The following is a 15,133-nucleotide window of genomic DNA, read 5'->3' on the forward strand; positions in this document are numbered from 1 at the left end:
AATAAATTGTAGTGTAAGTTAAGTAAATGTAAATATAACTAAAAATTTTATGACAGACTTAAAAATAATTGTATATTTAATAAATATTTTTTTAAATTAATTAAAAAATTAAAGACGGATTATTTCAAAGACAGGAACTTTCCCATTAAAATTACAAAATAAGAACTGTATTTGGACACTCATTCCAAAATGAGAACTGTATCATATCTCATACTCTAATCCACATGTGATGGCAGTGTAACAGCCGTGATAAAATTGAGTGTCCGAAGGATTATTTTCCTTAATATAAATTATCTAAAGAAAGTCAACATTATCTTCATAATTCAAAGGTAGTACTAGTCAGTAACTAGTGCAGGTGAAACTGTTATTTTCGCCACCAAGCTTGTCTTTTTAGTAATAATTATACTTTTTATATTCTATTTATAACTATCTTTTATAACTTTTATCTTCTTTATACTCATCTTAATCTATCATAAAGTACGACAGAATCATATATTATTTTAATGAATAAACTGTTTTTTCAAAATGATATTCTATTAGGATTTCAACATTGACGCAACATGCATGGAAAGACCAATAAACTATTATTGATCTATAAAATACTAATACAATCAAAATCACTACATAATAAATTAGTTAAAAATGAAATATCAACACCAAATTCAATTAAAATATAAAAGATCGTATAAAAAAATTAAACACACATAACTTTCCTTTTTATTCATATAGTGGAACTCTTTTATAAATGAATTTGCTTATCAAAAGTAAATTACTAATCGAGAAAATCGAACCAAACTTGCTACGTGTTATATTTTCCAAATGTGAAATACATTAAACGATTCTCGAGTATTAGTGATCACAGTGACGACAACTCAAAAGATGTCGATCATGCAGTATTGAAGAATAATGAAAACAGCTTAAAAAGACTTTGGTGTTTCTTCTCAACAACAACAAAATCTTATCGATCAAGTAAAGTCAGTTGCATGAATATAAAATATTATTGAATTCAGTGAAAAATATTTTTTATATAAAATATTTTCATATCACTTTGTTTCTTTTCATGTCAATAGTTAAAATAAAATTGTAAAACATGAAAAAAGGAAGGTAATTAACATAGGTAACGACGTTCATATTCATTATGCGCTGGAGATAGACGATGCATATATCCTTAGTAATCGGAAGCAGCAAAGTGCAAAGTGCCCAAAAATTCTCTTCCAATCTAATGATTGAGAGGGAAAAAGTGGAATATAACAGCTTGTATGGTTCTTCATTCCCAGTTTATTTGAGATTTATAAATACATGAGGCATGTGCAACTAAATAGTTCTTCTGATGAAGAGATCACAGATAAGTAGTGCATAATGATATATAAAATTAATGGTTAATGAATATTCGTTGGCTTCAACATACATTTACACTAAATTATTTTCTCCATTCCGATTCTTCTTGTGCAGTTGAAGCAAAAAAAACAAAATTTTCCATTATACTTTTCTTCTTCGGTTCAATTTATTCAGAAAAGCGTCTACACGTTCATATCGGGTCCGTGATTGACCTGCATGTTTGCTTCCGTCAATGGCACTAGAATATATAGACAGCAATTTGATTGGGACTTTTCATGTTATATTGTAATCAGAAGATACCTAACAACAAAATGCATGAATATATGTATTATAATAGAAGAAATGATATTTTCACGTTTAAAAACTCTTATATTTAATTTAAATTTTTAATTTAACTTACATTTAATAGTAAATAAAATAATAAATTATAATTCATTAAATTTAAATTAAATATAAAATTCAGATTGGATATAAAAGTTTTTAAACTTACACTAATAAAAAAATCTTACTCCTTATAATAATGTATATTAGAAATAAATATACATATAAAAATAATAACATTAAAGTTTTATTTCATTAATTAAACTTTATACATAAATTATATGACATTATTAAGTTTACATAAATATAAATATGTATATATTTTAAAAAAATGAAAAATTTATGGGTAATTGAAAGAAGTGAATGGGAAAATGGAAACATGAAAATGTTGATACAAGTCATACTAACGAGTACAGAATCACGCAACATGGGAAATGATCAAAGCTTTGAAGACCAAAACGGAAATGAATGTGCAATCTTTTTCATCTCCCTTTGTGTGAGTAATTGTTATCTTCAATTTTCCTTTTAATAAAAAAAGGGCACGTGTCAGCTGGATCGGTGGCTGGAGGTATAGAAATTATGTGCACTCGCTGGATTCTTATTCTCTAATTGAAGGTTATTTCATAGAGAATTGTAATTCTCTGTTAAAAGCTTTCGTACGAATGCACTACGACACTGTCAAAGGGGGTGTTTTCGTGGGTGAAATGACAAGTTTGTTATATTAAAAACTTGTTTTTTTTTTCTATTAAAAACTTGTTTTTTTTAGTTCATTGTAGATTAAAAAAAATTAATTTAGCAAAGTATTATATCTTGTTTTAAAAATTCTTTTAAAAATTTGTAAACATAAATTTAAGTACATGAAAACATACTATAACAAATTTTTAAAAATTTATTTTAACAAAATTTTGATGAAATTTATTAAAATAAACTCTAACTTTAATAAATTTCATAACTAAATTTATGATATAAATATTATAAGAAATCATTAAATAAAAACTTAATTAATTAAGCCTACATATCCTTGATTTTATTTCCATGATCAGTTGTTCCTCCAAATAAGGATAGATTCCTATCACTCAGAATTTACTTTAATAGGGAATAAGAGCTATACCTACATTGATTATATAATTTATATTTAGAAAAAAAAAATATAGATTCAAAAGAAAACGTTTAACACTATAACGTTATTAATTTAAGAAAAATTTAAAATATATGTTAAAATTAAAACAATAAAAAGTGCATAATTAAAGTTTGAAAATGGAAATTAAGAATAAAATATGTTGCACCCTGTGAGAGGATAAAAGATTAAATCACTTGCAAAATAATATACTTTAATTTAGTATATAAGGGCAGAGTAGTTGAAATTTAAAGAAAACAAAAAAATTTAATGAAAAATTTAAAATAATTAATTTAAAAAATAATTAAATGATATTTGAAAAATAATGTTTCTAAAATAAAAAAATAAAAGTAATTAATAATTTCAATTTCTAAAATGTATATTACATGTGCTTAAAAATGATAAATAACACAATATTCTTTTTTTAAAAATAAACACTTTTGAAAAAATTAGTGAAATATTTAATTTTATTAAATATTATTTTTGGAAGTGACTTATGCAAAATTTTTGAAAAGTTCATGTATATGAATTGTATGAATAATTTATTAACATATATTGTTAATATCTTTGTATTTTTATTTTATTTTTAATAAAATGTTGATACTTAATAAAAAAAATTAAAATTTTTGTTTATTTGTGTTAGACCGACAAATTTATTATATGTATGTTTTGCTATTACATTTTTTTTATAAAATTTGCTATTACATTTATACCTTGCTTTTAATTGATAAAATATAAATTAAGTGCTTTAATATTGATTAATGAAAATAAATTTCCCTTTTAATTTTTTATTTATCAATTAAACATACAAATGAAACATGCTAATTTTTTTTTCTTTCCAAACAGACCAGCCACTTTACCTTTTGAATACACGTGTTCTTACTCTGGGTGGCAAACATGGTATATTATGCCCTTCACATATTACAAAAAATAATCCAATTTTCACACTAAAAAAAGTATAAAACGTAGATGCCTAATTTACTATAATAATAATGGGGTATTTATTCTAAATGTCCCTAACCTAATATATCATCATGTTACTAGCTCCTCTTTTTCCTTTTTGGTAAGTTTAATTAAAAAGATAAATGATCCAAGGCATAAAGAGGCTAATTCTTTTAAAAAATCTTAATAAAGTCGAGCACTACATATATTTTAAAGACAATTGTACTGTTTGAGAATAATTTTTATATAACAATTTACACAATTGGGAGGAAAAAATAGAAGATAAGAGAAAGATATAAAATAAGATAAATGATATAAAATTTTGTTAAAAAATAAAACATAAATAACACAAACTCTAGTTTAGAAGCATTATTCCAAAGCAAATTCTCGTATAATCGTGAAGACATTTATAAACATACATCTCTTTCATGAAATAGATGCACAAATCAGTAGTAAACTAGAATATTAGTTAAAGAATCAAATATAATATTTAAATTTTTTAATATATTAAATGTCATAAATTATAATTTTTATTTATTAACTTTTTAATTGATGCTGTTATCTTGTTTGAATGTCTTATAATTTTGTATTGAAATCTCGTTGTACCAGATTTTTATTTTTAGAAGAAAAAATAGTGAATGTTACTTGTGAGACTATTTCATAAAATATTCGTATTCAGTATGTGGTCTTTGTTTGTTCTTTTCATTATATCATTCCGTGATGTACTTTGCTTGGGACGTTTAGGTGTTATTTGAGAAAGAAGGTTTTAAATAAAGAGTGAAGAAAGAACAATTTTTTTATTTTAAATAAAAGTATTTTATTTTAATAAATTATCATAAATTTAATATATTAATTATTAATTATTTATTTATCATCATAAATAATATACAATTATATTAATTTAAAAATAAAAAATCAGAAATCAAAATGGCAGGAATGATTCTCATCAAGTTTATATATAAGAGCACTAGCGTGGTATGCAATAAAATCGTTTTAACATGAAATAAACTACCTGCCTAATCTTAAATATTCATATATTCAATTATTAAAATTGAAACGATATATAGCTTCAAAACTTGTATATGTATCGATATTAAATTTGATCAGAAAAAATCTCTGGGCACTTTGACTATATCTACAAGTACGTAAAGAATTAGAAATGAAGGGTTAGTTGACAGAGCAATTTCAAAATGCATTGACTTGTGCTTTTTGAAACTTGGGAAAGATGATAATATGAGAAGTTTGATCTCCACCACATTACATTTTTACACAACCTAATGTAAACAAATAGGAAAAAAAAGGGTGTAGAATTTTTCCTGGCAAAGTTAACACTTGCTATTAATGGGATAATGTTAATTTTAACACTATCTATCCACATTACATTTCTAAATCAAACCATTGCTTTTGCTCTTGGAGTAGGAGGTGCTCATGGCTAGTCCTAGCTTAGTAACATAAGTCATTGTGGTTGGGTTGGACCTAGGTTTATCTAAAAATTTAGGTTGTTTATGACTTATTTTTAAGGTTTGACAGTAATCTTAGCTTGAAATCATGTTACTTTTCAAGTAGACCCATACAATTATCCTTAAAGCTGTTTAGTATTTTTTTATCAGCAACATTAATTTATTAGGTATAACAAGAAGTTTGCTACTTTATGGTGGTCAACAGATCCACAAATTTTTATTTACTTAGCTGTTAACACTAAACAAGGAAATGCCGGAAGTAGATTTGATGTGTGAGGGGCATAAAACCGTAACACGTAAAACTAATTCCACGTCCAATTTTTTGAAACGTTTGACTTACATTAGAAATACAGGGTTTTTTGTTTCCCTTTGCTCAAGTAACAAGATATATTGACCATAAAATTATGTTGTTTCAACTGAGATATGTAACAAGTTAATTCAAATTAAAGTAGTTGTATGGTTACAAATAGTCAATATGAAGCTTTCATTTCCCATGGACTTTATTCACCGTTTCTATCCTTTATGCTGCATGCGAATATAAATAAGCATTTATGCTTCAAAAGAAAAAGGTGTGAATCTTGGTATGAAGAATAAAACTATATTTATGACTTAGAATTAAAAAAAAAAACATAAAACTATATATCCAAATAGAATTCAAGCAAGCAATGGTTGAAACCGAATGATACATCAATTATCAATATTTCAAATTCTATTACAATTTTGCTGTTGTCCCTTAATTGCAAAGTGGTCCTTTGTTATTGCATCCCAACATTACCCCCACAAAAGTTCTTTCGGCATTTTTGTGACCTACCAAATCAAATGGGAGATGGACACGCCTCGAGTATAAAGTTTAATAGAAAAAGGGTTGGGAAAGAAAAGCAGAGATAAGAGATGCCATTAGAATAATTATTGTTGCTGACAAAAGTTGAATAGGCTATAGTTGTTCTCAAAATTTTTAGGCACACTAACCAAAAATTAATGTTTTATTTTCCAATGATGGGTACCAAGTGGAGCAAAGATTCTTAGGAGTAGCCTTACACAAGGGCATGCAATATGGATTGGGTCTACAAATTCCCTGTTGGCTGGGTCAGGACGAATGTATACGATGGAATAGTGACCATGTCCCACCCCTCACTCTCAAGGCCAAGGCAAGATTTGGACAAGTGTTTCTGTTTGAGGCATTTGAAAAAGCAGTGCATGTAAAATGACCCCATATTTTGTTTCAGTGTGATTGAGAAGCACATAAAACATAAGGCATAGGACTAGAGTAGACAATCCATGCTCAAGTGGCCAAGGCATTTTTTTTCTGTGATAACTCCGAATTATTTCTCTTTTCCCGTCAATTTTGATGGGATTTCAGAAACTTTTTGCAACCAACCATATACATTAGGATTTTAAATTGTTTATACTTAAAATCATTTTACTTATTTATCCTTTAATTGATTGTTAACTCTCCAATGTTTATCATCTAACGTTGTATATGAAGTCAAAGCCTAAGGTTCTGTTTTTCTCCTTGTCCACCACCCTTGTGCTAGTATTATCGTATTTATCACTCAATATAGAATAAAGTAACAACAAACACAAAAATTTCATTACAGTTTTGCTTCACACATGAAGTTGCGAAAAACAATGATAACAAACAAACTAATCTCTGTTGACCCATGAGGCCACTTGAGGAATTTTTGCAATAATATGATACATTAGTGAACATAACATTTGTTTAATAAGAAAAAATAACGAGTCAACAATTCATCTCCTTTGAAACAATGGAGATAATGTTTTTCTTTTAAATGTTATTTTGGTTGGCTTTAGCTACTGGAAGTCGTGATAGGATTATGATATGATCTTGGACCTTGAAAGTTAGATTTCTCACGAGAAGAGTGGTAGGACATGTCTCTCGAAAACCCAAAAGACAATTTGGGTGTTGAAGTTCGTGAGGATGAAGTGATCATAGTCACAAGAGGGATTAGCACAAGACAAATAAAAAAAATGGCAAAGTGAAAAACATTTGATGATGTGTTATGGCAGAGAAGTTGTTGGATTCTGAAAGTTGGAAATGGAAGTGGCTAGGCTTCCCAGATTCTGGAAAAAGAAATAAGAGGAGTCTCGTGGTGGTAGGTTAAGACTAAGTCCCATGTGAAATTGTCACAGGTACTATCAGAGTTACATATAATAAAGTGGAGGACCATTTGCTTGTGAATGAACATGTCCCTTTTTGTTATCCCCTAAGAATCTTATCGAACGCATGTTGCAATGATAGTGAGAGAGAGAAAAACAAAATTCTTTTAGTAGACTCCAGAGATCGTATACCAGAAATTCTCAAATTAACATCTAATATTTCTAAATACATTTTTAAGAAAAAAAAATGTATCAATTTGCCTAAACAAGTCAATTTGATTTTTTAGAGAGGGAACGGTGGAAAGCATAATTTCTACATAATTCACAAAAGTGAATAGAGACTAAATTCCCACTTAAAAGTAATTGACCAAAAACACAGAGCCTAAAAAGTGAGTTTGGCGAAGAAAATAAAGATGATTAGGAACTCAGAAGTCCTGTTTCAGTTGGTCTTTTGCTCTGATGGCCGGTGAATGATGGGGAAGAAAGATGAAAAGTACGTCTAAATTGAGGCCTCTCCTATTGGGTATCTAAATGATTATAATCTGAACTATCGTACATAAGAAAAGGACTTGCAAAATTATAGCCTTCCATGCATATTCATGTGCAGACACAAGGACTGAACATAGTCCACAATCTACTTTACCTCAGAGCCATCCATTTTGTATCAACCATCCCTTCTTCATAGCAATGATACGTATCCAATTTCACCACTGCTGTCTAATCCTCATCATACGCTATTTTCAATCATCCCGAATTGGGGATCAAAATGGTGACTTAAATCCAAGTTTAGTTGTATTTGCATGTAACGTATTTCGGTGGTTAATCCCTCGGTTTATGTTGCTAGTTTGTGTCATTGTAAGATGTTAGCAACTCATTTATCTACACTTAAAAAAAATATTTGGTATTGTGAAAAATCTCGTGAAAATACACCTTATTGGAATAATAAAGTAGTGCCAAAAAGAACGAAAAAGCTGGTTTAACTTATGACTTCGAAGATCACGGTTCAAAGCCTAAAATCAACATTTACGTTCGCGGGAATTTAGTTATAAGGTAACAAGCGTTGCGCTACCATTGTCAAGTTCAAACTCGTGCTAATTCCGCCAAACAACAGTAGCTCACTTTCGATTGATAAAAACTAGAATGAAATTTGTTTTTGGGTTCTGACAAGATTTTATCTCATAATAATGGAAATTTTTAAAATGTAAAAAAATTTATTGTACTTGTATTCTTTCACCTTTTCTGTGACTTGATACTTGCTACCCGAATCATGTTGTTAAAATATTAGAAGTCAATAGAAAAGCATTTTAGATTTTAACACAATGTTTGGATTTAACTCTTTCGACAATAAAAGAATAAGCTTCAGATGATGACATACAATTACAACTGTTACTCCACTGATCATCAACCATTAAGGCTATAACGTCAGATTTTATCATACATACAATTATATTTTATTGTAACCTCAACAGTTAAACGTCCTAATTAACAGTTATAATTACAGTATATTTAAACTATACTCCATTAAATGCCTTTTAGTAGTTCGCAGAAAAAAACTTTAATTCGAATGATTATATTTAAATAAAAATGTATAACATTACCCACGTCACATTCAGACTATGAACCAACGAGTGCAGCGATCAACTGAGCGTAATTCAAAGACCACACAGTCCGTACGGCCAGTATATAAAGTGATAAAATGCACGCCGCAGCAACTAATGGTAAAATGCATTAATGGACAAACCAATAAAGGATTGTACGAGTTATGTTTGCATTGGCCAACGGTTTGGACCTGTTAGTTAGAATCGAGTCCGAGGTCGATAGTACACATTTGTTCTTGTGAAATAAAACCAAGATATGCAAGGGCACATGAAGAAAAGGCTAAATACAAAACTAGATTTACCGTCCTGTTAAATGTAAATGGGTAGGCTGACATTGAGGTAAAAGACCAAAACAAAGAAAGAGAAAAAGAATATATAAATGCGCGTCTATAAGATGCCAGAATCAGCTTTCAATCATAGGTTCAGGGCCAGATGCTTCTGTGCGAGATCGGTGTGCTTGGTGAACGGAGTTAAATAGAATGTCCTTGATTACCTACATAAAATAAATATTGACCATTAGATTCCAGCCGTCTTCCAAAATAGACAAGGAGGGGGATTGACGGTAAAGCAAGTCACCTGTGACATTAGACCATGCACTTGCTCCACAGTTATTTTTGCACTATCACGAGTAATCTTAGCAAGTGGAGATTCTTCCTGCAAATCATTGAGATGTCAGCGTACGGTATACAAAGGAAAATTCCTGTGGGAAGTGGAAACACAATATTAACTTCAGGATTGAGTAGTGTTCATGGATGATGGCTGACTGGCTCAAAAAGTTTTTTTTTAATGAATGATGGCTCACAGAGTTGATAATGACAGAATAGCGTCAAATGAGAAACAGATCTACTATGTATTTGCATGGCTCTGGATCGGTTTTACACAATGCGCGTAGTAACCCATCATCATGAAATTATCAAATATACTAAAATTTTAAGCATGTTGCAGGAGATTTTCCCCCAACTAAGAAACATCTTTATTCATACCGGTCCATCATGGAGATGTGTAAATGATGTGTAGCCAAATAATATCATGAGCATAAACTAATCAAACTTCAACATAATTTATTTTGCAATTTGACAGCACAAGCACAGCCTCTCTCTGATGAAACTTTTTCCAAAAGGAAAGAATATGAAAAAACACACTGGTGAGGGGAGTTGTTAGCAAGCATACAATTGTGTGTGCTCTATGTGAGTATAGACATGCATACTTGTACAGGTTTGCTGTAATAGAGCAGTAAATTGACTAAATAAATCATGTCATGGGGAAACCAATATGACAAGTTAAACCAGCAAAATTTTACTGCTTCAGAGAAAACTAATCAAGCACCAAGCACAATTAAGTACTCATGTAACCCATACAAATACATATTCATGACTCAGCAAAACAGACACAGGGTCGCAGGGGCGTGTGGGGAACAACCTCATTCAGAAATGCATTTATCCAGTATTTCCAATCAAGGGGAAAGGTAAATATTAGAATTAAGACATATTGTGATTTTCTGTTTTCGCTAATTATGAAGTATGGGATGGACCATTGCCAACAAGAATATGGGGTATTAGGATTTTGAAAAATCCTCTAGCAAACAAAAAATACATTTGGAAAAAAAATCCTTTGGTGTCAACCATCCACGTGCTTCTAACATTCAGGTCATATTTTATTGCATTAAGGGAAATAGTGAGTCGGGTGAACCCATTTAACCCAAGCTACCCGACCCGACCCAATCAAAAAATGGGGTTCAGTGGTTTCTTGAAAAATAACCAAATTAAGTTGGTTTGGTATTCGGTCCTGCAATGTGTTACCTATCCCCACTACCCAAACTCATTTATAATATATATAATTATAAATTACATTAAGTTTTTGCTTGGGTTCATCAATTTTTAGAATCAAAAGTACAGCACTCACAAATCCAGAATCCCTAATTATGTAACCCTTGTAACTAGGTGGCTTTGCAAACTCTCATCTCTCAGCCTCTCCCTCGTGGCCTCTCAACTTTACAGTCATACAAAAAAACACCTCACACAAGACACTTGCAGTCCCTTGCACTGCATCAGCAATGCTCACCCACATAGAAAGACACTCAAACATAATCCCTTCATGTAGCAGTGATGATGTTCACCACCAAGCAGCAACAACATTCACCCAACCACCCAGGTCATCAATCCAACACTACTCTCCTTCACTGCAATGTTTACAGAATTGTATTTTTATTTTTTTTTACCTTAATGTGATCTGCATTTACTAGCTGTTAGATCTATCAATGCACATGTTCTGCTTTTTTTTTTCCTTCTAATTCTGCAACCTGATTACCCAATCCAATCTAATCCATCCTATATCAGGTTGGGTTACAGCCTCAATAATGCAAAAATCGACCCAAACCAATCTGTCATAAATTTAATTGACAAAAGACACTAGTATACAACTTTACCAGCTGTGCTCAAGTTTGTCAAAATCAAATTTAAAAGTTGGGAGCAAAAACGGAGTCTTGGATCATAAGATCGGTGAATTATAACACAAATCGTAAGAGTCAACTAAAATGTAGATATGCATAAAAAATAGCATAAATAAAATAAAACTCTTGACTCACACCAAACATTTAATTAAACATACATCCCTTAATCAAAAAACAAAACAGAGACCATAGCACACGTAAGAGCAAAAGGAGGGAATCACACACCAAGCCCACAACAACAGGGAAGGGTGTAGCAATGACCAGAGAGAAGGAAAACCATGATAGGATGTAGGAGGAAGAGAGCACACAGCAACAACAGTGACACACATAGGTGCAGCAACACAGAATATTCACACCAGTGTTTTGGGGGAGAAAGAGAAGTAGGTGGAGAAGGATTTGAGAGTTAGGGAGAGAGGGAGAGAGGGAACAAAGAGTTTTTGCTGGGAAGAAGACACAACCATGGAGAAGCAAAACCAAAGAGGGAAGCTATTTTAGGAAAACGGCAATCAGCTAGGGGTTTTCAACAAACTTGCATGCTTCAGACAGAAGTTCCAATACGTTTTGGAGCACACCACACCAACGATTTTCACTTTGAAGTGCTGCTCCACCCTTGAAACCGCACCACAGGAGCATGTAACACAGAAGGAAGAATAACTAGTCGAATCATATGCTGCCACTCGATACTGATGTCAGGTTTGCAAGACACATACAGCTCCATTCTACCATGATTATACATATTTCAAATTATGTTTCCAACAAAAATTCTAGATAAATGTCATTTTACAACATATCAGAAAATATGTAATATATATCAATTTTAAGGTAAATCCTGTAAGTAAATCACTATAGTGTAAGTGCCAGCACACATATTCAGGAGGTTGGGAGAAAACTTTGTTTGGAATTAGGGGCCTAATCTTATGACATGGCCATGTGGCATCATCGATGGATAAAATTTGGCAGATATGGCCTTTACAAAGCTATTATAATCACTGTTCTCACGATCGCAATTCATGATAGTAAGATTGAAGCCTATGCTAAGTTAACTGCAAGAAGGATTGCATCGAATTGCCATCTTTCATCCTAGGGTCGTTACGGACATAGGATCTATGATTAGATTCAATATTCGTGGGTGCAGGTTTCTGGGTTGGACTTCATAACCCAGGTTGAAAAATACGTTTCCCATTAGTTTTTGACCTGATTTTCATATTGAAACTCTAGTTTTGCGCAATGAACCTTACAGCCCAAGGTCGGGTCATGTTCTCTCTTATTTCTCTGTTCAAAATCAGCTTCATGTCTCTGCATGGGTACCCTGTTTTGTGTGACTTGGGTGCTGCTGCCTGAGTTTCATGGTTTTCTGCTTCTTTTTGACATAGCCTTTATACATGACTCCACATTTCCTTTTATATATATATGTACAGGTTTAAGTGTAATTTTGAATGTTTGATACGATCTTAAAATACCGGTTATGATCCTACAATTTACAATCTTCTATCTCCCCTCCTAACAATTTACAATGAATCTTGTTAATTCATTCAGTATTGGCTTGAAGTTTTTTCTTTACATTTCTAGACTGATAAATGAGAAGGCATAATGCAAGGTATACTGATCATGGATTTTCACTTACGAACTTTAGAAACAGGCTCAGAATTTCATGAGATGTATATCTAAATTTCCCTACAGCAACAAGTAGATGACAGCTTGACCGAGAAAGGTTCTGATCATCCAAAAGTTAGTTCAAACTAACAAGATGAAACACTCCAATTATCCATAGCAAACACTCAATACAGAAATTCCAATAAATGAAGGAAATAAATTGCTGTAAATTGTTAAGCAACAGTTACTCACTTCTTTCTTCCTAGGCGTGGGTGCTATTAGTGGCCCAAAGCGTGAGTGTGCCAACTGATTCTCTGCTTGTTCTAGCTTTTCAGCTGCAATAAAGGGAATCCCCTACTGAGATACTCCTACTTTTAAAATAAAATATAAAAATTACAGGACATTTTATAATAAAATTAAGAAACCATTGTAGTCCACTATCACATTGATGACAAATGGCAGAACCAGAACCAGAACCAAAACCAAAACAACAATATTGCAGCAAAAGGAGTACCTAAATCCGAGATTTGTCCAGCAACATAATCTCCATTACCCAAGAGAGGAGAAGACGACAGCGTATTCACCCAATATTTATTCCATAGCAGATCCAAGAGATGGGAATCAAGAGAGGACTTAAAGTAAGTGATATCCAACGCATAATACTGCAAAAAAAAAAAAACACATGAATACAGTTCAAACAAAATTCCAGAACAAGGATTCTGCAAAGCAACAGCAAATAAATAAGACCTGTTTACAATGAACACCAAAATCCTCAATCTTATTAAGAGGTATAGTCTGATACTCAGAAATAGGCTCATCAGGAGGCTTATAACCCTCAGGGTAAGTCCTGAAAGCCCCAATCTCAACCTTCCCAGCAGAAACAGTCCTCGTAGGGTCAATAACAACAGCAAGAAAGGGTTCCTGAAATTGCTGATTCAGCATCTGCGTCGAAACATCAATCCCCGAAAGCCAGCACCCATAACCAGGATGAGAATGATACCATCCCACGACATTCTCTAACCGCCCGGCCTACACACGAAGAACAAATTCAATCAAAAGAAAAACGATAGGATAAGTGGGGGAAAATGGGATTAGGGTTAGGGCTAGGGTTTAAGAGAACCTGCTTGTTGGTCTGGGAATAATCGACCATGTATTCGTAGGCATCGGCTTGGGCATTGACGCGGGTTTCGGTACCCTCCACGGGCAAAGCGAAGGCGTCCATGACGATGATGGCGTCGGCGTCGGTCTTGCCTTGCATGAGGCCCATGACTTCGATGGTGCCGCCGGAGCGAGCGTGAACGACCATCTTGAGGAGGGCGAGGGCGGAGATCTTGACGCGCTTGAAGTAGTGAGGGTCGTTAGCCCATGGCTTGTCGCGCTGGAACTCGTTCTGACCGGCCTCGTCATAGTAGAAGATTGAGTCATCGGCGCTTGGGGCGCTGCTTCCCGGAGTGTCCATTGGGATTATGTTGTTTTCTAGTTCCCATGTTTTCTGCGCTATCGCCGATGAAGGAGAAGAAGAAGAAGACACCCCTTCCATTCCGCTTCCAGAATAGGACTCTCAACTCTGTTTTCCTCAGACAAATTTCAAGTGACACGCTACCAGTGGAGTTTTTTTTTTTTTTCCAAAGTAACGGATCATGAAGCGTATTCAGGTCCAAAGGATTTGTATGTAGTTAGGATGTCTGACATTAATCCAAGAGACGAAAATACTATTTTAACACATTATTTAATATATATTTTATAAGTTTTTTTTTTAATTACAATATATATATATATTGAAATTTTAAAAAACCTTGCTAGAAAATTCATTTTTAATGTTTTCGATGTAATAATAAACTAAGTAAATATTTACAGTAAACAACTTTTATATTCTTTTAATATAATAATATACTCACCCATAAAAGTAAGAATCGACCATAAACAAAAAAAACAAGTTATAATGAACTAAGTAAATTTATCAATTCAAATATTTTTTAATCTTATTTTCTTCATATAAAAAAGAAAAATTAATCTCATTATAATTTTCTTTCCTCTTTTAATTTTTTTCCTGCAACTAAAACAGAAAAATAAAATATAATTATCTTAGTTATTTTCATATGTAACAATACATCAAATTTATCCCTAAAATGATCAGATATAAATCATTTAAGTCATTATTATAAATTTTAAAACTAAAATAACTGTTGTTTTTTAA

The 15,133-nt window shown here is 31.9% G+C and overlaps 1 protein-coding gene across 2 annotated transcripts; it reads right to left on the bottom strand.

Moving 5' to 3' along the window:
* Positions 1-9,006: 9,006 nt before the first annotated feature.
* On the bottom strand, positions 9,007-14,585 carry LOC113865190 (COP9 signalosome complex subunit 5a-like). Of its 2 annotated transcripts, XR_003504967.1 has the most exons (7): positions 14,057-14,558; positions 13,684-13,965; positions 13,451-13,598; positions 13,189-13,271; positions 11,902-12,062; positions 9,471-9,548; positions 9,055-9,387 (listed from the first exon to the last, which is right to left on the bottom strand). XR_003504967.1 is itself a non-coding variant. In XM_027499587.1 (6 exons), the coding sequence occupies exons 1-6, from the start codon at positions 14,474-14,476 to the stop codon at positions 9,298-9,300; spliced, it is 1,101 nt and encodes a 366-aa protein (XP_027355388.1). In that variant the 5' UTR covers positions 14,477-14,585; the 3' UTR covers positions 9,007-9,297. The 2 variants fall into 2 exon arrangements, 1 of the variants encoding a protein (XP_027355388.1); XM_027499587.1 differs by lacking the exon at positions 11,902-12,062 and having other exon boundaries at positions 9,007-9,387; positions 14,057-14,585.
* Positions 14,586-15,133: the final 548 nt, after the last annotated feature.

Source organism: Abrus precatorius, unplaced genomic scaffold (assembly GCF_003935025.1).
Source record: "Abrus precatorius isolate BTA unplaced genomic scaffold, Abrus_2018 Scaffold4, whole genome shotgun sequence".
Lineage (NCBI taxonomy): Eukaryota > Viridiplantae > Streptophyta > Magnoliopsida > Fabales > Fabaceae > Abrus > Abrus precatorius.

Bases quoted from the DNA above. Each gene is read 5' to 3' on its own strand.
- LOC113865190 (XM_027499587.1), bottom strand. From the start codon at position 14,476: ATGGAAGGGGTGTCTTCTTCTTCTTCTCCTTCATCGGCGATAGCGCAG. The intron at 13,966-14,056 runs GTTCTCTTAAAC...CTTCGTGTGTAG, and splicing joins ATTCCCAGACCAACAAGCAG to GCCGGGCGGTTAGAGAATGT. The intron at 13,272-13,450 runs GTACTCCTTTTG...CCTTTATTGCAG, and splicing joins TGGACAAATCTCGGATTTAG to CTGAAAAGCTAGAACAAGCA.